Source organism: Cynoglossus semilaevis, chromosome 12 (assembly GCF_000523025.1).
Source record: "Cynoglossus semilaevis isolate Cse_v1.0 chromosome 12, Cse_v1.0, whole genome shotgun sequence".
Taxonomy (NCBI): Eukaryota; Metazoa; Chordata; class Actinopteri; order Pleuronectiformes; family Cynoglossidae; genus Cynoglossus; species Cynoglossus semilaevis.
The window spans coordinates 11436015-11462043 of record NC_024318.1 but is presented as its reverse complement, the minus strand read 5'-3'; the positions used below and the strand labels follow the sequence as shown (position 1 = coordinate 11462043).

Here is a 26029-nt window from a genome sequence, read left to right as displayed (position 1 = left end):
AAATTATTTGACAAAAGTGGTGTCTTAAAATAAAACAAGCAGACCAACGTTGAACTGCATGGTACTACAGTAAACTGACTCTATGCCCCATGTTTTGAGTTTCAAGAAAATAAAATAATTCTGAATCTAATTTATTTTAACTGGTAGTCCAGTAATTAAATCTTTTTTTTTTTATCACAATACTGAATATTCAGTGGTAAATGGCTGTGAGATGTGCGTATCTGGCCCACAGACAGTGTAGGTGTTTGTTTGTTTTCACTCAGTTCACCGTGTAATCAGCACGTCTGTCACAACACAACCTCGTCACCGCCGCCACACGGCTGCAGTCAAATTGAGCGACAAGCGACACCATATGGCACAGTTCTCAGGCCTCACTCTGCGGATCCCAGCAGCACCAGAGGAATTCTGTGCATCTGTCCCAGTCCAGCTGTGAGGAGTCCTGGTGTTCAGAGACACCCAGAGGGGACGGGGGCCGAGGAGGGGCTGCTTTCACTGTTGGCTAATTCAACAAAGTTTCAATAGAGTGGCCAGAGACACACACATCTGAATCATTTATTAGCGACTTGACAAAAAGATGAAAAATAAATGAAAGTATTTTTTCATGGTGTTCCAGATTTCAAGCATTTTCTTCATGAAATAAACATGAGAATTTCACTTCATGTGTGCACAACATTTAATGCTCCTCCTCAGCAGCAGAGTTTAACCTGAGCAGCTGGACATTTTACATGTTAAAGATTAACAATGTCAACAATATTTGGATTATAATGAGCTGCAGAAAAGACACCTATAATCTCTACTCTGGGGCCTCTGAGATTTATAAGACAGTTTATCATTTTAGAAAGCATTTATTGATGCTTAAGATTTTTTTAAATAGTATTTTGTAACCTAAAATTAACATTTTTAACATTTTGAATTTTTTCCCCATAAACTTTTATTTAGCAAGATTGCAACATTTTTACAAATAATTATTTATTAAGATAAATACTAATGTACTGCATAGCATAGTACGTTGTAGTAAAAAGTACATGGAGTAAACCTTGCCAAATTAGTTATTAATTGACATTTTCATTTAGCAATTTGTGGCTATATGATTAACTTCTACAGTTCCTCATTTGCAGGAAAGGAAAACATTTCATCAGCATTTTAATCAGTAATGCTTTCAAGAACTTAATGAACCCCAAAAAACAATTCAACAAGAACTGCCATATCACTTGGTTTTTATGGTAATCTGAAACCTGATGCTTGCCTGTGGACTAAACCTGAACCCTGAGGATTAGAGGAAGTTCTAAACCAATGCAGCTCAGACTTAACTGACGTGTCTATCACAAAGGATGTGTTGCAGTAAAAGATTTTCCTGTTGAGTCCACTGTTGTCCAACAGGAAGGGAGGCGAGTTTTGGGGGCTTTTAAACATCAAAGCTGGGACACAGTTGTGTTGCTCAACATCCACACATTAGCTCAGAGGACGAAATGTCCCAAAGATGGTTCTCAAATTTAATGAAGCTGCAGTTTTCAGTGGAATTCACCGGAAACAGGAAAATGCAAAAAGTTACGCTAGTGGTTATTTCTACATAAAACATGACAATCTGAATTGGTAAACCTCACTCGTGTTGAGATGTGGAGGAGCAAGGTAGTGTACTGTGTCGGACATAGACACACAGACAGGCTCATTACAACACCTCACTTTTCCAGTGTTGAAAATTTAAGGTTATAAAATAAATGGATAATTATGCAGTTTTTAAATTCTGGTTTGTTTGGACAACATTATACAATTCCACAACTTTAAGCAGTAAAATGCAACTCAAACAACAAATGTTAAATATTAACATGAGCGTAGATAAAACTCAAGAAGGAATGCCACCACATACTGTAAAATAGAATCCATAAACTTTGAAATACCAGATGCATTTTGTCTATAAAAATAATTTATTTTAAAATTAAAAAAAAAAAAAGTACCCAAGAAAGTGATGCAGCCTCTAATTTTAAAAGTGAAGCCCATGTAGCAGTGAACCACAAAAAAAGGGCAAAAATCTGTAGAAAGCAGAATGAACACACTCAACACAGTTTGGGTCGTCAATGCCATTTTTAATTTCTAATATTTTATTTCCAACATAAATTCCACAATCAGTAATTTGTATAGAACGAAAGGTTTAGCGGCCACATCCAAAGGTCTTATTCCACTCATCATACAACTCCAAATCCTTCATTGAGACACTGGGTCGCACCGTCCTCAAGGCCTCTTGAAAGTCACTGTAGAGGATGGGTCGCACCTGCTCAGCTGTGATGGTAGAAATGTCACAGAGCTGGATGCTGCGGATGGGCCCCAGTGCTGCCTCTCGACACAGCTGAGTCATGTCGGCCCCAGAGAAGCCCTCCGTAGCCGCTACAATGCTGACGAGTTCGTTCTCTTGCAGGTAATTCTTCTCTTGAGCCATGAGGTTTGTTACAATCTGATGTCGCGCAGCTGGTTCAGGGAGAGGAATGTACAACCTTTTAGCCAGACGTCGACGTGCAGCCTCGTCTATCTCCTGGGGCCGGTTGGTGGCACCTACCACCAGGATGCGATCCTCGGCTGCCGTGGCAGCTCCATCCAGCTGAACCAGGAACTCAGTTTTTATCCTACGCGATGAGTCGTGCTCCCCGTCTGTCCGCTGGGATAACAGAGAGTCAATTTCATCGATGAAAATGACAGCAGGTTGGTGGCAGCGGGCGATAGCAAACAAGGCCCGCACCATCTTTTCCCCTTCGCCAACCCATTTGGATGTGAGTGATGAAGCACTAATGCTGAAGAAGGTAGCGCCTGACTGACACGCAATACATTTTCCTATCAGAGTTTTTCCAGTTCCTGGGGGTCCAAACAAAAGGATGCCTTTAGGTGGTCCACGGAGTCCTGTGAAGATGTCAGGTCGAAGCATGGGCCAAACAACAATCTCTTTTATAGTAGTTTTGGCGAACTGCAGACCTGCAATGTCATCCCAGGCCACAGGAGGGCCATGATCCATGATCTCACTCATGATCAGCTCAACAATCTTTGGCTCAAAGTTTTTCAGTCGCTCATCCACTATCTGATTTTCAGGGGTAGAATTGCGATTTCCTCCGTTTTCTTCTTCATCCTGCCGGGGCATTGGTGACACAAATTTGGAGGATGCACCGCGAGGCCTGTTAGCACCCAGAGATTTTTTCACAGTTGTCGTTATTCCAGAGTTCTGGCCTCTCTGCGGCTGATGAGTGTGTTTTTTCTGCTGATCAATGATGAACTGCTCACGTGCCGATTTGAAATTGCTTCCAGGTCGAGGGTCAGCAGAAAAGCATGACTTCCATTAGACCCTTTGCACGGATCGCCAACATTATTAGTGTAAAAATTCTTACGTTTTGCTGGATTGGATGTGGAGGCTAATGGAGCCTGATAGTTTTGAGCAGCTGCAGCAGAGCCAGAGTTTACCTGTGGAGGAACTGATGATGGATAGATGAATGCAGACTGTGGTCGAGCAAAAGGTTGGGGAAATAAGTTTGTGTTAGCAGTGATTCCCTCAGAGCCTCTTGGCATCTCTGCAGAATGATTAGCCAGAACACTGGCACTGCTGTTAACCTCAGTGCTAGCCTTTAATGGTGCTGTAGGTTTCAACATTGTGGTCTCTGACCTCACTCGTGTAGAATCATGGGAAAATGAGCTGCCTTTGCAATCCTGTCCCACAGTTATGTTAGCATCTGCTTGCGCCACAAGGGAGCCTGCCCCACCTCCACCTCCTCCTCCTGGTGCTGTCTGCAGCATCTTCTGCACGCAGGGTAGCTCCAGAATATTCTCCATGGTCAGGGAGGACTTCCATTTGACACTGTAGTTCCTCTGACTGCGGGCCAGATGTAGTGCACTGTCTGCATAGTTGTTAAGCCCTGTACTGGGGTCATCGGAGTCCAGGACTGCGGCGTAGCGCTCCGAGTATGTACTGAACAGGCTGGCCATGCTGGGCTGTGAGAGCTGAGCGCTTGCCCATGCATACTGAATGGAGAGGATGTGGGCCCTGTGGGCATCTGCCGTCTGTTCAGGTGTACAGTTGCCAGATGAAATGTCAAAGGACCTCCTTTGCCATTCGTCCAGGTGTGGTCCACTCATGCCTGGCCTGCTCCAGCCTGATGAGGGACAGAATTTATTAAAAATACATAACCTGAGTAAAAGTCAAAACACCTCACTCACACCACACATGAAATAACTGCCATTAAATATTGCCTTCAAATTCAAATTTCTGAACATTGTTCAATTTGTCAAAAATTGTATTCAGGTAAACTATTTAACAAAACTTATGCAACTATACTTTGTTTAAGTACATAGAACATAAAACCCAGTCACTTTACGTTTTACATTTAAGTTTCTTTTTCAGTGCTAGCACAAAACATACATGGGACTGAGACATAATGAGTGAGTTTAAAAGTATGTGAATTCCAGTTGCTCAAATATTTTTAAAGTAAAGATCGTGGATTCTGAAAAACAGATTGCGTTCATTGTGCGTCGAATGTGTATTGTGTTGTTATGGGAAAGATTTGATTATATAGAAAATCAATGTTGTACCAAAAGGTAAAAAACGGGTATTATTCAAACTGTACCAAAAATGACACAAATTTTAAAAAAAGAAAACAGAAAAAAAAGCAATGACTAAATTCAGGCAGGACAAAAATGGGACTCGTCGTCACAATACATTGTATTGACATGATATGAAGGACAGCCATGCTGACAGCTTGTTCTGCCCTTAAACTGTTCTAACAAAACGAACACTATACCGAAACCGCTAACGTAAACCCACAGAACACAGCCACAAAACTACGACTGACAAACCTCACTTACTATGACTGATATATTCTCCACACAACCACAGATGCACTGCTCACAGTTCTGTTGTTCCCGCCGCCTGTTTGTTATATCTCCGAGACAACTTCCTGTTCCGGTCCAATCGTCAATCGGCCGCTTCCTCTGTCTTTAAAGAAATAATACAGTCATATATTGATTTGGGTGTGGCTGCATTATAATTAAAAGAGCAACATTGAACAAAATACCACCAAAAGAATTTAGTCTAAGCAACAAATAAATTACACGTTAAGCAACGAGACGCCTGTCCTGGCACTATAGTGGTGTGTTTTATTTAGCTATCGGCATCTTCCAAAGACGTATTGTTAATTTTGACTCGGTGAAGAAACAAATATGTATTATCGTTCATGTACAAATAAATAAAACAACAATAAAACGGTTTTGTGAAACTTAAACAGCTATTCCGCTGCCTGGAATTCGTAGCCATAGTGTAACGAGGTCTATATCGCCATCTTGTGGCCAGCAGAGCCCAATTCATATAGTAGCTGCACGTGTCATATAAGAACTATTATCAATTCTTTTGAAATTTTGTTCGGGTATATACTGAATGATCATATATATTTAACCGAAATAGACATTGTGGAATAAAGTGTTTTTGTTTATTGTGTTTTGCTGATGCAATAAAAGTGTGCTTCCAACATATATATATATATATATATATATATATAATAATATAGAGTAAAAGTAATTTATTATATTTATTTGTTTTACTTCTCAGGCATGGAAATAATTTCATGTAACCCAACTATACAAACAATGATAATAATAAAATTCTAAAAAAATTGGGTTGGTGAAACATTTAAACAACTTTCTAGTATACCCCGGATCAATATGGCGGCATCAGTGCCGTAAAGCTGCAATGGCGCAGTTATTGCGACGTTTTCCGTCGCGGCTAGAGTTGCTGTCTGGACAATGTAGTTTAGTACTATCAAAATATACACCCCGATACAACATAACGCTGTATTTTTTGTATTATTACTTACACAGTACAGTATAGAGTGTATTAAAATTGTTGGTACCGACAAATACAACGATAAAAAGGTGTCAAATACCATTAACCCCTGATTTCGTCACCATGTACAAACTACATTATCCACAAGAGTGTTTTAATTGACGCTATTGACAGGGGACGACAGCGGCTCCTGGGCTTTAAAGAACAAGAAAGACGCCTTTTGTGGAGTAATAGGCTACCTTTGTAAATACTTGGATAAGGCGGCTGGGGGACGTTTAATAAATCTTAAAGAAATCTTAAAGATAGATACAGTTAGTTTCTGTGGCAAAAGCGGAGATAGGATGTAAATGTAATCAGACAGGACCAACCCCGGGAGTCAGCAGCCAGTCACACCCTTGTCTGCAGACTCTGAAGTAACCTACGTGAACCTGTGGGAACCAACGTGAAACTGTTATTCTTATGCATTGGAGGTACATGCTGTTGAGCTACTGACGACAAGAGAGGACCGTTGTACATTTTCTGGGATTTTCTGAAGTGGATATGTCTGACTCATCATCCTCCTCCTCCTCCTCAACATCATCATCATGGTACGGACAGAGGAGATAACCCTGAACATTTTCTGTGCTGCTGTCCAGTGCAGGCAGTGTAGTAGCTAGAGCAAAGGTGAAGTAACTGACCCCTTTTGTTGCATAACCCCTATATTGTATAATCTTTTTGTTAAAGTGGCATTATGAGCAGCCCCATGTACACCTTCGTCTCCCGTGATGACAACAGCAGCGTTTATGCAGAAGTTTCCAAAATCCTTCTGTCGACTGGAAAGTGGAAGAGGCTGAAAAGGGATAATCCCAGATTCAACTTGATGCTTGGTGAACGAAACAGACTGCCATTTGGACGCCTAGGTAATTTAACTTATATACATATAGAGCTTCGATTTTTCACTTTTTTTTCACATGATTCTGGTGCCACATCCGAATGTTGAAACCTCTGCAATGTTCCAAACATAAATATTGGCAGTGTCAGGAAAAATGTGATTAGTCCATCATTGGGCCAGACCAAATTTATTTTGGTTGTGTGTCCTTTAATCTTATATGGAGCCAAACTGAAAACTATTCACTCCATAGGGTTTCTATACAAAAATATTCAATAACTCTTTAACTTTAACTGAACAGGTCATGAACCAGGGCTGGTACAGCTGGTCAATTACTACAGAGGAGCAGACAAGCTCTGCAGAAAAGCATCCCTGGTCAAGTGAGTATAATTTCTAATGGAAAATCTATGCACAAAAAGGAAGGTAAAAAACTGAAACTTAATTAGAGGAACCAAAACAGTGTGTGGAGGATAAATGTGTCTCTTAAGTGAGTGCCTGCTTCATAAAAAACAAAAAGCCTTTATGTGTTGTTCTTCCATAGTTCAAGCTACAAATGCACTTAAATAATGCACGTAAATTATTCAGCGACGATTGCATTAGCTGACTATTTCCATTCTGCTTCCTCAGACTAATAAAGACCAGACCAGAGCTGTCTGACTCTGTGAACTGGTTCCCAGAATCCTACATCATCTATCCCACTAACCTCAACACGCCTGTGGCTCCGGCCGAAAACGGCCTCAGCCATTTGAAGAACAATCCAAAGACAGATGAGCGTGAGGTGTTTTTGGCCTCTTATCATTCTAAAAGAGAGAGTGGGGAAGGGACAGTGTGGATAGCGAAGTCTTCTGCTGGTGCAAAAGGTGAACACTGCCTGTCTGTTTAAATATAGTACTGAAAGTAGGATAACTACTCTTGCTCACCATGTGATTTAGTTTTACAGTGTCCTGGGTGAAAGGCGAAAGGTAAATGACAACAGCGAGGTCTGACAACCTCTGTTTTTTTAATTGGCACAGGTGCAGGTATTTTGATATCCCATGATGCAAATCAACTGCTGGAGTTCATTGATAATCAGGGACAGGTTCATGTTATTCAGAAGTATCTGGAGAAACCTTTACTCCTTGAGCCTGGACACCGGAAGTTTGACATCAGGCAAGTCCTTAAGTATTTAACACACAAAAACAGAGCAGGAGTTATTGTTTCTTCCATTGTAAAACCATTTCCCTTTCTTTCACCAGGAGCTGGGTGCTAGTGGACCATCAATATAACATCTATTTATACAGAGAGGGGGTTTTGCGGACCTCCTCAGAGCCTTACAACAGCTCTGATCTGCAGGACATGACCAGTCACCTGACTAACCACTGCATCCAGCAGGAGCACTCGCAGAACTACGGGCGATATGAGGAAGGCAACGAGATGTTCTTTGACGAGTTCAAGCTGTACCTGATGAACAGTCACAATGTTGCACTGGAGACCACCATATTACCTCAAATCAAGCATATTATAAAGTGCGTATTTCTACTCTTAGCCAGCACCTAAAAAATTGATTTTTTCAATAGACCGAGTGGGCAGATTTTTTGTCCTCCTTGTTCTGATTATACAGTAACATTGGCAGTTAAGAGGTAGAAATATAGGGACAAATTGTTACTCTGTCCTTTATGTCTGTGAGATCAGTACAATGTAACAAAAGTCAGTATTTTATAATTCATCAATGTGTTTTTTCATAGATGTCATTTTGAGGAGAGTCTCGTTGACTCTCCTAAGGGAATGGGTTTTGTTGCTTTACACTTGTAATGATGAAACAGACCCCACTCTTTGGTTTGTAACAATTGACCTGTGTTGGTGAAAAGTGATGACAGATCAAACAAATCAAATGTGTAGTACTATACAAAAATGTACTTCACCCAATACTTAATCATTAATTCCAGGGACAGGGCTACAAGACACCTTTTTCAAGGTACTAGGTACTTTCAGTACTGTGTCATTCCAACAGTACTGGGTGACCTCAAACGATGTTACCTCAGTGGCCAGATTTCTGGATCATGCTCTAAAATGACCTTTTTAATCTTTGTGTTTTAACAGGAGCTGTCTGACTTGTATTGAACCAGCGATCAGCACCAAACACCTGTCCTACCAGAGCTTCCAGCTCTTTGGATTTGATTTCATGGTAGATGAAAGTTTCAAAGTGTGGCTCATAGAGATCAACGGAGCTCCAGCCTGTGCCCAGTCAGTCACATTCAATCATTTCCATTTGTTTCGTTTTTGTATTTCTTCCTACACACTGTCTCTTCAACAGTTACATAAATCAACCTTTTGCCACTTGTGGCATTCTCTCACCTTCAAAGACAGATTGTAATTGTAACAATAGAACAAACCAGGGAACTAACTAAACAATCCTGCTTATTATTATAAAATTATTCCATTGAGTCAAAATTAACCTATTATTATATGTTCAGTTAACTTGCTGTTTTTCTCTCCGTCTACAGGAAACTGTATTCAGAACTCTGTCAAGGTATTGTGGACGTGGCCATTTCAACTGTCTTTCCCTTAAACAGCAGCAGTGACTCCTCATCTGCTTCTTCGTCTCCTTATTCCTCCTCCCCCTCCTCTGCATTCATCACTTCCACCACCTCCTGCTCCTCACCCAAACTGAGGGGACCTCTTCACATAGGCCCTTTCACTCGACTTTGAGCTCCAACTCCAATATTCCCATTGTCTACTTCACAATATAAACTTCTTTATGTTCTGTCACCAGTGCATCTGAGAAGCAGCACAAGCCGAAAGGTTTAGCCTTCCTTACAACACAAAAACAGGCATTTCTCTCAAAAGTACAGGCAAAGTGAAGAGGATCTCTGTAACAGTCTGTGTTTCTCGTGTTGCTGCTGTTGTCGGTGTTGCTTTGCGAGGTTCACTCCCGCCTCTGTTTCATCAGCAGGTTCTCTTTGACCAAGAAAATAAATACAAGTCTGACGGATGATGAAATGCTGCTAAGATAGACTGTAGTGCCTTACATTTCCAACCACATTCACTTCAGTAGACTGCCAGTTAACCACAGGTCCTTGAACCCATTGCTCGCAATAGATTTGTTTTTTTACTCGAGTTGATTTGTCAAATAATATACAATTAGTGGCTTCCTTTCAGCGATGAGACAGTGGTTCCTCACTAGAAACTATTTGTTGTAATAATTTAATATAATCCCTAAATTATCATTAGGAATGTCCCGAACTCTGTCTTGTGGGTTTCTCCGTTGGTTTACGCAAGTGTACAGTAATGAAGGGCACACTCGGCAATAAAAATCTGTAGAAAACTGTAGAATTTATTGTAATATCCCAGTGGACCTTTCTGTGGTAAAGCTCTTATCACTTAAGCAGCAGTTTAATAAACCACTTCCTAATAGAAAAGAGACAGAGCAGCAGACAGAATCACTGATGACAGTGAGAAGAGGAGCATTCAAGGTATTGCTGAAAAAAAAAAACATTTTACTGCAACAAAATCATGCTGTTACTGGTATTGATCTTCCTCGTCTGATGTTTGATTGGACTCTGTTTGAGTCTTTGACACAAATCAGTCTTAAATCAGTCATACTCACTCTCACTCCCTGACACTCTACTTTTCGGTGTCCAAACATGTATATTTAGTTTTTACGCATGATATTAATATTCCATGGCAGTCTGAGTTCAGACAAATGTGACTGAGTTTTTGTGAAATCTCTGTTTTTTTTGTTTTTTTTACAGAGCACAAATACTTTTAGAAAAGCAAATGCAATTTGCTTCAAGGTCGGGCATGACTCTGCATCAGCAAAAGAGAAGCCCTACAGACTGATCAGAAATAGCTCCACTTGTTATGGAAGTAGTTGTAACTTACTGTAAAAACACCAATAACTTCTAGTTTTAGTCCTTGAATATTACTCGTTTTCCAATGCATTTCTTTTAAGCCGTAAATGGTCAATTTTTCATTCGAACTGAGTCTAATCTGATGCACGTAAACCGCACCTTCTGCTCTTGTTTACCCAGTGTTGTGGTTATTTTTGGTGAGAGAAATATTGTCTTTCAGTTTGTGTACTGCAGCAGATTTGTTGAAACCAAAGCAGGGCATATTATTCTGAGTGTGTCGTTGATTAATAGTGTATTTTTTTAGACCCTGTGTAAACGTTGGTTGGGCAGAGACCATACATTTACCTGACTTCATTCTTTGCTGTATCACGGCTCTGTTAGCAAACTGTGTCACATGACCAAAGAAAATAGTCTGCATACAGACATTGGACTAAAACACACATACTGTGGTGTCATCTGTAGTTTTCTAAATTTTTTAGAAAGGACTCTGTCGTCGCTCAGAGGTCAAAGAAGCTACACGCTGTGGTGTACTTTTAATTTCTGTTCTGTGTAGATGGTCATTGAATTTTCCGTGTTATTATTTTTTTTATCTACATTAGCATGTGTATGGCTCTCAGTGTGACATATTGCATTGTTGTAGCACACTGTTGTAGCATTCATTTAAGTTTGTGGTTTTATTGTGTGTATTGTTTGGGTTTTTTTTGCTTTGAAGAATGAAGTATGTTAAGTAGGCTGAAGGTTATTATAACCAATTATTGTGGCCTTCCCTGACCAAAGCCAACCTTGTTCATTTAAAAAAAAAATTGTACCAGAAATCACTGTAAACCTAAAAGTACAGTTTGTGAAACAAAATTTCAAAATCCTGCTATTGCTAAGTGTATACTAAAGCATAATAATGCAAGTAGAAAATCGAGTCCCAGTGTGCATTGATAAATGAGGTACAGTATTGCGATGGTTGTTTGTTTCTAAATTACAAATGTCAGCATTTTTTCTTTCCATCAAAGGGATGGGTGCCTTAGAGGAATTTGCATATGGACTGAGGGGGGAAGCAATGAACCTCCAGCACTAAATGCACCTTTATGTGTTTAGATTGAAATTTGTTTGCAGTATTTTATTTTGAAAACCCTAGATTGAAATTTGTTTGCAGTATTTTAAAACCTTTTCAAATGGATTCATCGGTGATGTCTTTTCCATTGTTCTTCTCTGCCCATTGGACTCATTTTCTAATGTGTACTCTATTTTGTTTTGTCTGTATCAAAGATGAAATTCTATTTATTTTTATCTTTATTTTTTCTTTTTTGTAGTTAATGAAATCTGGACATCTTCATCTCGAATGGATGACATGATAATAGAGAACTTCCATAGTCAGGGGAATGTCTTTGCTGTGCTTTTTTCAGGTGATGTCTTGCATGAAAATTATCTCCATGAAAAACAATACTGCTAGAATTAAAGCATAATGAAATCACCAAAGATTTGTTGTGGTTATTTTTCTGAACCTTGTCTACTTGGCTAAAAATACATCTGCAGAGACAAATACATGTAGATGACCATCTCATGAAACTCTTGGTAAAGAATAAAAATATAATGTTATACAGATACTGGATTACAGAAATGTGTGATTAATAAAAGAAAATATTTCCTATATTCAGTCCAAAAATCTGATATGTATTCTTCAGTAACTGTTAAAAACAAGACCATTGCGACTAATAAGCTATTTGTGTTCTATTTGAAGATTATTTATTTACTTTAAGGATAACATTTGGATTTCTTGTTTCCATGTTTTGCTATCTTACGCTCCATTTAAACTTTACATTAGGTTGGGATTTTACTTTGAAACAGTCAATAATGTTTCCGGTTACAAAAACACCAAGGAGAAAAGTTACCACCACAAGATGGCACCCTCAACTCAAACACATCGGAGAAACCGTAGAGTAAAAAGTCTACTCGCCTGCCTTTTGGTTTGTACTTCCGGTGTCAGTGTGCACATGTGGTAAACAAGCATGGACTTTTGCGAGAAGTGGAAGGATTTACCTAAAAGTCCAAGTTTAAAGAATCTGACACAGGAACGTTTTGGTGTTCTAAAGGAGTCTCAACATGCGGCAGTTCAGGACCTGACCAGAGTACACATCGAGTCTTTTGACCAGGCTGTTACTGATGGACTCAGCCGAGTTGTACAGGTCAGCTACACTTCAATAACTTCTTACTGACATAGAACCATGGAACTGGCTCTGTAACTATTCATCCCAACAACAGTTATGTTGGTTCATTCACTTAATAGCAAAGCCAATAAGAAATACGAACAGTTCTAGAATGATACGATACGCATACTTGCGTACTAAGAAAGTACACGAAAACGCGTTGTCATCTGCATGACAAGGAATTTGTGACCATATTGTTCTCGTTTAGTGCATTGTTTCAATTTACTTACAGAAACACAATTAATATGGTCATAAAACAAAAAAAAAACAAAAAAAAAAACAAAAGGTCATAGGTCACTGTTCATAAACAACATAAACATAATATAATTTGATCTAAAAAGAAAGAGACCCCTAAAGAATATTTAATAATTGCAGTCATAACAGTAATAAAGGGCAGTGATCACCACAGTGGAGTGATGGTTATTTTCTTCAAGGTCCCACTTCATATTATTATTGGTTAACTGGAGAAATTATAATGACGTGGTTGTCATTTAAATAAATTTGCAGCTATAAACACATTTTGGGACATTGGTTTGGAAGCTAAGCTAGACAAATATGTAGGATAAACACCATAGATATCATTTTTAGATTTAAATATGATTTGTAAAAACTCCTGCTTAACATTTAATTTTACTGTGCCTTTGCCTCAGGCCATCCCTCCCTTGGAGTTCACTGTAAAAAATGACAAAATCAGCCTTTCATTTGTCGAAGCCATGATACACAACCCAGTGGTGACAAAAGGCAACATCTGCAGGGAAATGAAGGTGTTTCCAGCTGAGTGCAGAGGAAGGAGGTGCACTTACAAAGGGAAGATAGTGGTAAGAAGCTGCCATTCCAGTCCAGTTTAACAGACACCCGTTCTCACAGACATAAATTAGTTCACCTGACATGTCAGTGATCCACGTTTTGCCTCATTTCAGGCCGATGTTACCTGGTCAATCAATGGAGTTCCCAAAGGTACCATCAAACAGTCCCTGGGTCATGTGCCAATAATGGTCAAATCCAAGCTCTGTAACATCTATGGTATGTCTCCTAAGGAGCTGGTTGAACACCATGAAGAAGCAGAGGTAAAGGACAAATGAGTTTCATTCAGAACAATGCAGAGGCCAATTGTCTTGTATTTATTATCAAATGTAAATAAACCTATTTCACGTCAACAGGAAATGGGAGGTTACTTCATTGTTAATGGAATTGAGAAGGTCATTCGAATGCTGATCATGCCCAGGAGAAACTATCCTATAGCTATGTCGCGACCCAAGTGGAAGAGTCGGGGCCAAGGATACACTCAGTATGGTGAGTGTGGGCTTTCTTTGTTAAAGCTGTAATTGTGTGATTGAAACCCAGGCTTAAAAAATGAAACCTGTATGGCGCCATGTTTTTCTTCTTGAAGGTATTTCTATGCACTGTGTGAAAGAAGAGCACACAGCCATCAACATGAATCTGCACTATCTGGAAAACGGGACTGTGATGCTGAACTTTATTTACCAGAAAGAGCTCTTCTTTCTCCCACTAGGCTTTGCACTCAAGGTGAGTGGTGGTGGTCTGTTGAAAAGACGACATTTACATTCACAATACACACCTTCTTCTCTGCTTTTGGTTGTCAATGTTTACTCTCTCTTTTGTGTTCTTCAGGCCTTAGTTGACTTCACAGATTTTCAGATCTACCAAGAGCTGATAAAAGGCCGTGAGGACAATTCCTTCTATAAGAGCTGCGTGGCTGAGATGCTGCGCATTGTGATGGAGGAGGGCTGCACCACCCGCTGCAAGGTGCTCAACTACCTCGGAGAGCGATTCAGGGTTAAACTGAACTTGCCTGAGTGGTACACCAGTGAGCAGTGTGCTCACTTCCTGCTAGAGTAGGTTCATATTCAAAAATAATTGAGTCATTGTTGTTCTGTATATTTTGAAGCAAACATTAAATTAAGTTGCGTTTTGAACAGTGAGTGCCTCTGTATCCACCTGAAATCTGATGTGGAGAAGTTCTACCTGCTCTGTCTGATGACAAGGAAGCTTTTCACCTTTGCCAAGCAGGAGTGCATGGAGGAGAATCCTGACAGCATCATGTGTCAGGAAGTGTTGACCCCTGGTCGGCTCTACCTCATGTTCCTGAAGGTAAGTTAAAAAAATATTTTAAATAATTATCAAGGTAAATAACTTTAGTGAAAGTATTGGAGACAATGCTTCACTTGTCACTCCACTTTTTGTATTATTAAAATGTTCCTTACATCATGCTGCAAGAAGTTGAAAACTACCTACAGTGTGTGTTCAAGGTAAAGTGTGCTTGAAGAACAGAATTGAGCTCATATCCTGCAGAGGGAGCTATAACTCCATTTAAATGCAGGTTTATGAGTTGCGTATGTTCGTGCAACATATTTATATATAAATTTAATCATTTAATTTAGTCAAAACAACAATGCAAGCTTGTTGTGTTTATATATGTTTAATGACCAATTAAGCTGATTATTCATTATCTTCACAGGAGAAAATGACTTCCTGGTTGGTGTCGGTGAAACTAGCCTTTAACAAGAGAGCCAGCAGACTAAATGGAGGATGGACTCCTGAAAACATGATGAAACTGTTTAACCTGGGCACAGACGTGACCAGATCTTTTGAATACCTGCTGGCTACTGGAAACGTTACATCCAAAACAGGTCCTTCTATTACGTAGTATGTATGATGATTTGGTTCAGTTTTGGTTCATGTAACAAATGTTTTTTTTTTAATTTGTTCCAGGTCTTGGCATGCTGCAGAACACAGGCCTTTGTGTTGTCGCTGACAAGCTCAACTTCATCCGCTACTTGTCCCACTTCCGCTGCATTCACAGAGGAGCTGCCTTTGCTAAGATGAGGACCACCTCTGTTCGAAAGCTGTTACCCGAGTCCTGGGGCTTCCTGTGCCCTGTCCACACCCCAGACGGCGAACCCTGTGGGCTTATGAACCACATGACAGCTATCTGTGAGATTGTAGCTCCGACACTGCCAACCACCTCACTCCCTGCTCTGCTCTGCTCCCTAGGTAAAGTCTTACCTAAGACACGGGAGTCAACTCCTCTCACACTGGCTCATTAGAACACTTTCCTGAACTGATGAGTTGATTTTCTGAACTTTTTGTTCTCTAAGGTGTTGTTCCTGTGGATGCATCTCCTGGCCAGAACTTTGCAGACTGTTACCCTGTGATCCTTGATGGGACTGTGGTGGGCTGGCTGGAGTCTGAGTTAGCACCAGCCGTTGTAGAATCACTGCGCACCTTTAAGGTGTGACAACATTTAAAAAAACAACCCTACTGTCCAGTTATTTGTTTACATAAAACTAACCTTTAAACGACAAAACTGCAGGTGCTGAGAGAGAGGAAAATCCCTCCTTGGACTGAAATCGTTCTGGTTCCAAAAACAGGAAAGGCCAGCTTGTACCCTGGCCTGTTTCTCTTTACAACACCATGTCGTTTGGTGAGGCCTGTTCGCAATTTAGCTCTTGGGAAAGAAGAGTTGATTGGTACCTTTGAACAGGTACATTAAAGATGTTGTTGCAATTTTCAAATGGTTGACCTTTAAGGAAATATATTTAACCATAATGATGTTCGTTTAACTTGCTGCAGCTTTATATCAACGTGGGAATACTGGAGGACGAAATAGAGCCTGGAGTGACCACACACCAGGAACTGTTCCCTCACAGTATGCTCAGTGTCGTGGCCAACTTTATTCCCTACTCAGACCACAACCAGAGTCCCAGAAATATGTACCAGTGTCAGATGGGTAAGTCTGGCCCATCAGCCCTGGTTGAAAAGGCCGAGTTAGACCGTGCTGTTCACCTTCTCACATGTTCAAAATGTCATTGCAAGTGCAGTGCAACATGAACAACTGTGTGGTTTAACTCAGTCATGAACCACAGCAATATTACTAAAAACAGACAGATTTATCCTTTAAATTTATCCTTTAAATTAAAGCGTAATTTTTATAACAACACATCTGTTCTGTTCCACAGGTAAACAGACCATGGGTTTCCCTCTGCACTCGTTCATGGATCGCTCAGACAACAAACTCTACAGACTGCAGACCCCACAAAGCCCGATGGTCAGACCCTACATGTACGACCATTACAACCTGGACAATTACCCCAGTGGCACCAACGCCATCGTGGCTGTTATATCCTACACAGGCTATGACATGGAAGATGCAATGGTACATATGACATCTGCTCTGCCCGTTTATATTTCTGTTGAAGTTAATAGGAAGACCTCTATTTGAAACTATTTGTAATGTAATGTGTAAAATGAACACAATGGGAGGCTGTAATGTAACTCAGACAGAGCTCAAATTAGCACTTAGGCTTTATTTTTCATGTAGGAACTATTTCAAGTTAATTTACGCAGAGTTGGATATTACAAAACAATGTTGTACCAGCAAACTTTAACTCTTCAATCACGTACTTAGCCCCACCTACAGGCCAGGGAGGGAAAGCTACACTTGTGATTTTATCAACACAAGACTGTTCACACACAACATAAAGAACAAAATGTGACTTTTTCCTAGATCGTGAACAAGTCATCATGGGAGAGAGGCTTCGCTCATGGAAGTATCTACAAGACCGAGCTGGTGGATCTGACACAAAAAGTCACAGGAGACGATGGAGTTGTGTTTGGGACCACGCCTGATGATCCCAAAGTGAATGGAAAACTGGATGCTGATGGGCTGCCGTACATTGGGTCAACACTTAAGTATGGAGACCCTTTCTACTGCTCCATCAACGTCAACACTGGTGACAGCCACATCCACTACTACAAGTAAGTGTCATCATTTTATCAGCAAACATAACAAGGAAGAGCACTGTGTAAGTCCAGACCTGACTCTTTCATACAGGTTTGATCTAATACAGGTTTTTTTTCTTAGGAGTCAAGAGACATGCGTGGTTGACAACATAAAGATCTGCAGCAACGACCATGGCACAGGCCATTTTAAACGAGTTTGCATCACGGTACGAATCCCCAGAAACCCCACCATTGGTGACAAGTTTGCCAGTCGACACGGTCAGAAGGGCATCCTGAGTCGGCTGTGGCCCACTGAGGACATGCCCTTCACAGAGAGCGGCATGACTCCCGACATCCTGTTCAACCCCCACGGCTTCCCCTCTCGTATGACCATCGGGATGCTCATCGAGAGCATGGCTGGCAAGTCTGGCGCGCTGCACGGCCTGAGCCACGACGCTACGCCTTTCACATTCTCGGAGCAGAACTCTGCGCTGGAGTATTTTGGTGAAATGCTCCGCGCTGGTGGCTACAACTATTACGGCACGGAACGGCTTTACAGTGGCCTGAGCGGACTGGAGCTTGAAGCCGACATCTTCATCGGGGTCGTCTACTACCAGCGTCTACGTCACATGGTTTCAGACAAATTTCAAGTGAGGACCACAGGAGCTCGTGACAAGGTGACAAACCAGCCCGTGGGAGGGAGGAACATCCAGGGAGGCATCCGCTTTGGTGAGATGGAGCGAGACGCCCTGCTGGCACATGGATCGTCCTTCCTTCTCCACGATCGCCTTTTCAACTGCTCAGACCGATCGGTGGCTCAAGTGTGCATGGACTGTGGCAGCCTCCTGTCCCCACTTTTGGAGAAACCACCCCCCTCCTGGTCGTCCATGCGACACCGTAAAACTGTGTGCACCCTGTGTGGAAAAAGTGACTCAATTGACTCTGTGTCTGTCCCTTACGTCTTCAGATACTTTGTAGCCGAGCTTGCAGCAATGAACATCAAGGTCAAATTAGATGTTAAGTGAGAAGTAAAGGGAAATCAGTGAACACATGCCTCAAATATGACACACAGACGTGCAATGAAACAGCTTTATGATTATAAAAATTATGTTTTCTATGTAGAAGTATTCAGATGCCCGAAAACATGTATTTTACATGCATGTAAAATACATGTTTAATGGAGAAGGACTATAAGAAAGTGATTTTCGTTTCAGCCTTCAATGGAATGAATGTTTTGACACCTTTTCTAAGGGTTGGTGTGTAACCACCCAGATGTCTATTCTACAGTCTCTGTGTGTGTTAAATTAATGTTTTGCTGTACGATCACTTCTTCCCAGATTCTCGGCGTGCCGGTTTAAATAAAAGAAAATTGCAATTATTGCCAAAATTGAGAAAACCCCATGTAAAATATTAACCCAATAAAAGACTAAATACACATGATAACCAGCTTTTAACATATTAACAAATGTGCCAAGGGCTTCAGTAAACCTCATTTCAGCTGTTCTAGGACATGTGGCAGTTCTAGGACAGTTGGTATGGTGTGCCCGAAAACATGTAGACCGTCTGCTTTCACTGGACCGTCTGCCACGGCTCCTTCTGTGCTGCTAATCCAAACAGTAGCTCGTACTCCAGCATTGATCCCTCCCTGAATATCAGTGTCCAGTGTGTCTCCCACCATAACACAATCCTGGGCCTCCACCCCCAGCATTTTAAAACATAATTTGTAGATGGAGACATGTGGTTTCTGTTCCGCATGCTCTCCTCCGACTACAACAGCATCAAAGAACTCCTCACATCCCACCGTCTCCACTTTCTCTCTCTGGGTCTGAGTGTCCCCGTTGGTCAGGAGCAGAAGCTTGTACCTGCTGCGCAGTTGTGTCAGGAGGTCACGTATTTGAGGGGACAGACTGAGAAGTTCTAGACGACTGCTTTTCCACAAGAAGTAGCATTGAGTTGCCAAAGAGGGCGTAGGCCTACTGCCCACAGTCTCCATGATGCTCTCCTCCCAGTGACCGACCCGTACATCATCTATGGATCTTCCTGCTGCAGGATCAAAACACTCGTGCTTTAGCTTGTGTTTGAATTTGACACAGATTCTACTGGCAGTGTCATCATCAAGGTTCAATGTGTTCTTCAAGAACTCATGGATCTGTAGGCAAACAACAAAAAACACCCTCATTTGAATCAGTTACACCTGCAGTGATATTCAAACGGGTGCAATGATGACGGTAATAGGAGTGTCCACTATTGTATGTCCCAGAACTAATTATTATTACATTGTTTACGAAGACTGTATTAAACAAGTAGCTCTCTGTATTACTACGTGGCCTTTAAGTAGCTCTCAGTTTGAAAAAGGTTGGTGACCCTTGAGTTAAGTCGTTCAAATAATTCTGAATTAATCAAACAATCAAAATTCACAACTGAGACTCGAAATCAAATACACAATGTACAGTAAATCCACGTCGGACCATAGTATGGGAAGGACCTACCCAGTACATTGAGTGACAACAGAAACGTGTAACTGTAATTATAAATATAACATAAACCAATAAATGCTGATATATCACCTTTTCGATCGCCACAGCGTGTGCTGCCTTCGTGTCAATCAGCGTGTTGTCCAGGTCGAACAATATTGCCTTTTTTAAAACCATTTTCGGAACGTTTATTCGTTACACTGCAGCGTCTTTAAACGCGGAAGTACTCCGGAGCGAACTGTATGCTGGGAGTTGAAATTTTGTCCAGTCAAAAAACGCTGGCTATTTGTAACCACTAGAGGACGCCATTTAGTAGAAATACAGTATTTTCATCGCGGTGCTCTTAAAGTTGATCAATTTAAAAAACAAATTATAAATATACAATATTACATACGAAAGATTTTTAAACCAAAACATACAACGGAGCCATACCATACAAATGTACTGTATATTTTTTGTTATATTATGCAAAGTGCATATATGTGGTGATTGTTCAATTATATTTATTTTGTTCAATTTAAGGTGACTATTTATTAGATCGTTGTTTTTAGGTAAACATGAGTAAATGCTATTTTTATTTTAACGTTGTTTAACGGCTTTTACTCACAAAACACATTTTACACATAATGAATTTGAAGAAATCTTTCATAATCAACTTAAAAAAATTTCTATTGAATATATTGGCATGGTTCTCTGAATGGTGTTTTAACGTTTCATGATATTTTAACAACCACTTTAAATAAGTCTTGGCCAATCTTACACCTTTTATTGTTATTTTTTTAATGTTTTTATTGTCTACAAAACTCTTAGAAAGTGTGTGAACTATTGTGACAGTAAGGCCTTTTTATCCTATCATGAGCATTATATATTTTACCATTTGTATTTGAACAGTATGCTCCGCAAGAATGGGCTATGGACAGTTGAAAGGCTACTAAAACTTCACTGGATGTTTCATATTTAGAACATGTCGTACATTTTGTAGTTGTGATCGAAGCCGGTGTCACGTGACTAGCAGAGGTGTTTTTTTCTCCACCTATTTCTGAATGTGTCATGCACCACACAACATTATCCTTCCTTTGCTAACTAACCTGGAGCCTGTTTGTTTTTTCTGAGCCCAAATCAATTCTGGATGATAATTAATTGCCAAATAAGTCACGAAACTTGCCGAATCATATTCTCTATTTGACACTCTGCGGCTGGCATTGCCAATTTAATCACATATTCCGTGAGACAGACTGTTTCAAAAGGAAAACACACTTCATTTCCTATGCAACCTGTCCTTTAACTTGCTCTCATTTCTGGCAGCGGGCCAAAGGTTCACACGCAACAGCGTGAACGCCTGTTGCACTGCTGCATGGGACACAGTCAGAAATCATAACAATCCTTCACACATGCACTCAGAGGACACTTTGAGGTTTTAGCAGAGGTGTGACCTCGTTGTCTTGGTTAGGTTGGACCATAAAAATGTTTAAGATAAACTATGAAGAACTTGTATGAGCGGCGAGTGTCTGTTAAAACAAATAACACCTGCTGCTAGCATGCAGAGAAACCCCAGCCTTTAAAATAGAGACAAAGGGGAAAAAACATTTTTAAAATCACCTTCGCCCATAAAATGAGAAGTATATACAGTTGGTGTGTGATGAGCAGATAAGTGCAAAGGTGGAATTTCCCTTTCTGATCTGAAGGGAAAAATGTGACATCTATAACAGGACGAGCGTGACTCTTACAAGTAGGTATAAGCAGCAGAAGAACTAGTAAGACCTCAAGGCTTTGTCTGCACGACACTCCGTTCCTCTTTTATCTATGTGGGTGGCCATGGCTGCAGAATATCACACGCTATCTCTCAGCTGGGTGTGATAAGGTAGTGTAGCACCTTACATCCTTTTTCTGTCTCACTTTTCCATAAACACTTCACCATCGCCTCTTGTGTTATGGTGTCCTGTCCCTGGTTGTGTGGGAGTTCTTTGGTCGGACTCACCGGGAACAAAGCAGATCTGCTTGTCGCTGAATGGAGGAGAAGGAATGTATTCATAGAAAGAGTACAATACTGTAGGCAGCCATCCCACAGTGGGGAAATTCACAGTGTGAATCTCTGCAACCCACACAGACTGCCACAGGAGGCGCTGTTAAGTATGTGGTTGCAACACACAGGCTGCCATTAGGGATGTGTGGGTCTTCTGGGGCTTGAACCCAGGACCCTATGCATGGAAGGCAGATGTGTAAGCAGGCACCACCACACTATGGAACCACAAATGAAAACGGAGCTACCCAGGAGTTGAATCTAGAATCTTCTGATCCATACACAGAGCAACACATTAAGTTTTTCTAATTACATTTATGATATGGTCAAAAAGATTTAGCCTACATCCAGATTATATGACATGTTGATGTGGTCCACACATGACACGAAATAAATGCACTCAGGTGGTTTAATACTGTCTGCCAGAGCTACACAACAGTTGACAGATTCACCACTGTGTGATGTACGTGTGGGTCATGTAAGGTGACATCCAGATTACACATTGTCTAAAGCCTGAACTATTCTCAACGTTCACATCTATTGTGCCTGGACCAGATAAAAGAAGACAGTTTTGCATGTTACCCAGAAGCGGCCCACATCTGCTTGCTATCTGGTCAGGGTGCTCGTGTGAAATGCCAGGTAGGCTTTCAGTTTCTACCGAGAACTTTTGAGTGGTACGTGACACAAGACTTGTCCAGGTCAGTTGTAAATCAAGATACAAGGAATCTCAGATACCATGGGGCTCATCCATGACTCCGTTGACTAAATAGTTTAAATATATCAAACATTTTTTTCAAGATTGGCATGATGAAAATGCAGCTAGCATAAGGGAAGTGACGACTGAACTTTGCGGAGTCACCTCTTTTTCAAGGTGCTGTCATCTGGCATGTCCTCTGACGCAGACACCAACTCCGGTCACACACATAGTTGTGAGATTTTATCACGGCCGGAGGAATGTATGAACGACAGTCTAAATAGAAAAAGAACGGTGTGCCTAATGCTACTTGTCATGGTAATGGAAGGAATCAGGCAACCTGCACGTACACAAACAATAACAATGGTTATGCAATGAATTTCATGATCGAGGGGTGATATGCTTTTGTGCAAAACTTAAATAAATTGTGTGAGTGGATGGAGAGATGCAACTCAAATATAGAAGTCAGTCAGTGTTGTATTTTTTAAAAATATATTAAAACAGTATATAACACCAGATAATATCAAGATTTTAATGGATTTTCATCACAGGGACAGTGAGAGATTGGCCTGTAACCATGTTCACCAGCTTTATAACATAGACAGTACTGCACTTTTGAATCACTGACTTGTTTCCGTACATTGTTCTGTACTGTTAAAACATCCAGATGTTTAAGGCAAATCTAAGTCATTCACCTTCTGCCGACTCTCACACAGATGACGTGTAGATCGAGTGAACGATCCCTGCCGTCGCTGTGACCTTCTGCTCCACACTTAAATGATTCATAACTGTATAGTTTAGCTGTGAGTGTAGGTTATCAATCATTGTAAATTCTGTAAAAAGAAAACAAGTCACAACGACCAAAGTGATTCTCCGGCACTCCTCACTGACACTAATTATAACGTGGCTCGAGTCTGACGGAAACATCTGTCTAAGGTACAATAACGTTCATACAGTTGAAAAGAAAATGATTAGCCTCTGTAAAACAGATATTATAGTCTTTTGCAAGTGCTTTTATACAGAGCAACACTGTTTACACAGCATTTTTGGACAAAGTGTTTAATTTAGTTATTACTCCAGCATATGTACAAAATGTTGAGTTTGTGATCTGATGCAAAAAATAAAATAAATTTTGGTTCAGCTGTCAAATCAGCAAATTCAACTGAAAACATAAAACATGTTTCCATTTTTTTACATTATTTATTAGGTATTTTCTTTACTCGTTCCACGTGGTAGAGACCTTAAATTACCCACGTATCACGTCTAGTTTGCTCGAGCTAAGAATTGTGACTTATTAGACCGTTTAGAAAACCTAAAGACTGAGCAACACACATCAGACAGTATCGAATTCCTTCGACTCTGTCAGTAGTCTGGGACAGAAATGGAGCAGTAAGGACTTGAAGCATTTATAGCATAATCCAGCATCACGTCAGTGTTGTCCTGAAGGTACGCTATTTTATTTTATCAACACAAGACTCTACACGCTGAAACAAGCGAGCGGCAGGAGGTTGCATCAGATCCTCTGATGCTTCTCTCTGATACACACCAAAGCAGACCACAACACAATCACAAGCTGCTGTTACTATGTTAGCAATACTGTATACCGTAGAAAGCCATGTAATCCTTATCAAAACATATCACATCAGCCTTCTGGAATCTAACAAGGGTTTTTTTTTTTAATACCGCTAGCAAAAGGTCTCGCACTTTGTCTCCTTGGTTGTTTTTTCACATGAAAACATGGTTGAGCTCGGGTTGGGGCTCAAGAAAGGCTTGGATTTAAAATCAGTCATAGAGTCATAGTCAACGCCACGGCCTACAAACCATCAGGCTAAACTGTAAAAGCTGGTACAAGTCCTTTTTCCCCATATAACATCATAGTTTGCACGCAACATTTACTTTAAAAAAAAAAAAAAAAAAGCCCCGGAGGGAAATTCGGAAAATTGAGACACTTCAATCAAGTGACAGCATCAAGTGTCAGATGATTACTCACAGCAGCTCGCCTTTCATGTTGCCTTATCTGAAAATACAATCTTACACAGAAGTGTATGTGTGTGTGTGTGTGTGTGTGTGTGTGTGTGTGTGTGTGCGTGTGGGTGCAGGAGAGAAGGAAGGGTGATTTATAGGAAGCCATATAATGACATACATACATATATACTGTGAAACATGTTCTTCTGCTGTTGACGGTAAAACAGATATAGCCAAATCATGTCCAAAGCATGGCTCTGGGCCAATATGCGGTACATCAATAGGCCTTATTTGGTCCATGACTTCTTTTGTAAAATGTATTTTACTTGCCCACTAGCAGGAAATATATATTTATTTAAAACTTGTCATGGACTATTTTGAACATTGGATTTCATAAAAATGTAGCTACTTTTGTCACCTAACTTGTTTCTTGGATAATTGTAATGTAACCTGTTTTGATGATTTATGATACTGATGACAAATACTTTCCAGCCACCTAAAAGTTATTTTACTTCATTATTTTTATGTATATTTTGGTAAAATGTATGCAAATGTATTTTTTTTTATCTTTTAAGAATGTGTACAGGAAGAATTAAATTTTAAATAAATTTGGTGGAACTAGCCTACTTTTGCTAGCATTTAGCATTGTTTGTTTATGTTTAATGTTAAAAAAATGTTTTACATACACTTCACAATAAACAAAAATATGTTAAAAAATATATGTATGTTAAAAGATTGTTAGAGGCTGTTCTAGATTTTGATTTGGTTTAGTTCTGCATCATTAAATCCAAAATAAAAAATAAAACCAAAAAATCTACTTTTGAGCTTTTTTTTTATTAATTTGGGTGAAAATTATTAGTGGGTAAACATTTGATTGCATCCCAAGTAACAAGTTCCCACAAATGTAGGGATTTGAACCCTGGTCTTCTGCACCATTATTCTCCTGCTACCATTGTTTCTAACACTATTCCTTTGAAGAGTTCTGTTTTTCTCCTGCTCCTCTTACATTACCGAGGAGTGTTGTTGACGTGACATGCCCTCTGTCAGTTGCAGAAGTTCAGAAGAGGCTTCCAGATGGAAGCTCTGGCTTTGACGTGGAGGAGACGTGACTGAATATGGAGTGTGTCAGTCCTGTATCATGAGTTCACTCATCAACTCACCAGCCCCATGAACTGAGTTCTATAAAAGGTGTTAAATATGAAATATTAAGGAGTAAAATACTACTACTTATGAAACAAACAGACATATATAAAATTTCAAAATAAAAGTCACATTCTTTTATTTTGCAGCCATTTACTGCTCCTGTAAATGGCTGCACACTGAGAGCTTCTGTATCGAATGAGCAGCTGAGCTTATCTATCTCTATATTATATTTATAACTATCAGCATCATTTGCAATTTGCATCTCTGGATTTCATGGTCTAAGTG

The 26029-nt window shown here is 40.2% G+C and overlaps 4 protein-coding genes across 4 annotated transcripts; 2 read left to right on the top strand and 2 right to left on the bottom strand.

Moving 5' to 3' along the window:
* Nucleotides 1-2067: 2067 nt before the first annotated feature.
* fignl1 (fidgetin-like 1) lies at nucleotides 2068-4990 on the bottom strand. Its single transcript, XM_025061045.1, is given in 3 exon segments — nucleotides 2068-3304; nucleotides 3307-4127; nucleotides 4837-4990. Coding segments are annotated over 2 exon segments (1959 nt in total). The 5' UTR covers nucleotides 4111-4127; nucleotides 4837-4990; the 3' UTR covers nucleotides 2068-2149.
* A 694-nt stretch (nucleotides 4991-5684) lies between these two features.
* Nucleotides 5685-11377, top strand: ttl (tubulin tyrosine ligase). The gene is made up of 8 exons (XM_008322168.3): nucleotides 5685-6396; nucleotides 6533-6708; nucleotides 6979-7057; nucleotides 7305-7537; nucleotides 7691-7826; nucleotides 7913-8182; nucleotides 8757-8900; nucleotides 9161-11377. Exons 1-8 carry the CDS (start codon nucleotides 6350-6352, stop codon nucleotides 9363-9365), a joined length of 1290 nt encoding a protein of 429 aa, XP_008320390.1. The 5' UTR covers nucleotides 5685-6349; the 3' UTR covers nucleotides 9366-11377.
* A 1130-nt stretch (nucleotides 11378-12507) lies between these two features.
* polr1b (RNA polymerase I subunit B) lies at nucleotides 12508-18883 on the top strand. The gene is made up of 15 exons (XM_008322166.3): nucleotides 12508-12684; nucleotides 13356-13523; nucleotides 13626-13772; nucleotides 13866-13998; nucleotides 14096-14232; nucleotides 14338-14561; nucleotides 14646-14817; nucleotides 15185-15356; nucleotides 15439-15720; nucleotides 15825-15958; nucleotides 16040-16210; nucleotides 16300-16456; nucleotides 16686-16882; nucleotides 17234-17484; nucleotides 17591-18883. The coding sequence occupies exons 1-15, from the start codon at nucleotides 12508-12510 to the stop codon at nucleotides 18471-18473; spliced, it is 3405 nt and encodes a 1134-aa protein (XP_008320388.1). The 3' UTR covers nucleotides 18474-18883.
* Nucleotides 18884-18934: 51 nt separating this feature from the next.
* On the bottom strand, nucleotides 18935-20173 carry nanp (N-acetylneuraminic acid phosphatase). The gene is made up of 2 exons (XM_025060784.1): nucleotides 20016-20173; nucleotides 18935-19597 (listed from the first exon to the last, which is right to left on the bottom strand). The coding sequence occupies exons 1-2, from the start codon at nucleotides 20097-20099 to the stop codon at nucleotides 18938-18940; spliced, it is 744 nt and encodes a 247-aa protein (XP_024916552.1). The 5' UTR covers nucleotides 20100-20173; the 3' UTR covers nucleotides 18935-18937.
* Between the last annotated feature and the right edge of the window lie 5856 nt (nucleotides 20174-26029).

Bases quoted from the DNA above. Each gene is read 5' to 3' on its own strand.
- ttl (XM_008322168.3), top strand. From the start codon at position 6,350: ATGTCTGACTCATCATCCTCCTCCTCCTCCTCAACATCATCATCATG. The intron at 6,709-6,978 runs GTAATTTAACTT...TTAACTGAACAG, and splicing joins ACTGCCATTTGGACGCCTAG to GTCATGAACCAGGGCTGGTA. The intron at 7,538-7,690 runs GTGAACACTGCC...TAATTGGCACAG, and splicing joins GTCTTCTGCTGGTGCAAAAG to GTGCAGGTATTTTGATATCC.
- polr1b (XM_008322166.3), top strand. From the start codon at position 12,508: ATGGACTTTTGCGAGAAGTGGAAGGATTTACCTAAAAGTCCAAGTTTA. The intron at 12,685-13,355 runs GTCAGCTACACT...CCTTTGCCTCAG, and splicing joins GACTCAGCCGAGTTGTACAG to GCCATCCCTCCCTTGGAGTT. The intron at 13,999-14,095 runs GTGAGTGTGGGC...TTCTTCTTGAAG, and splicing joins CCAAGGATACACTCAGTATG to GTATTTCTATGCACTGTGTG.
- nanp (XM_025060784.1), bottom strand. From the start codon at position 20,099: ATGGTTTTAAAAAAGGCAATATTGTTCGACCTGGACAACACGCTGATT. The intron at 19,598-20,015 runs GTGATATATCAG...GTTTGCCTACAG, and splicing joins ACGCTGTGGCGATCGAAAAG to ATCCATGAGTTCTTGAAGAA.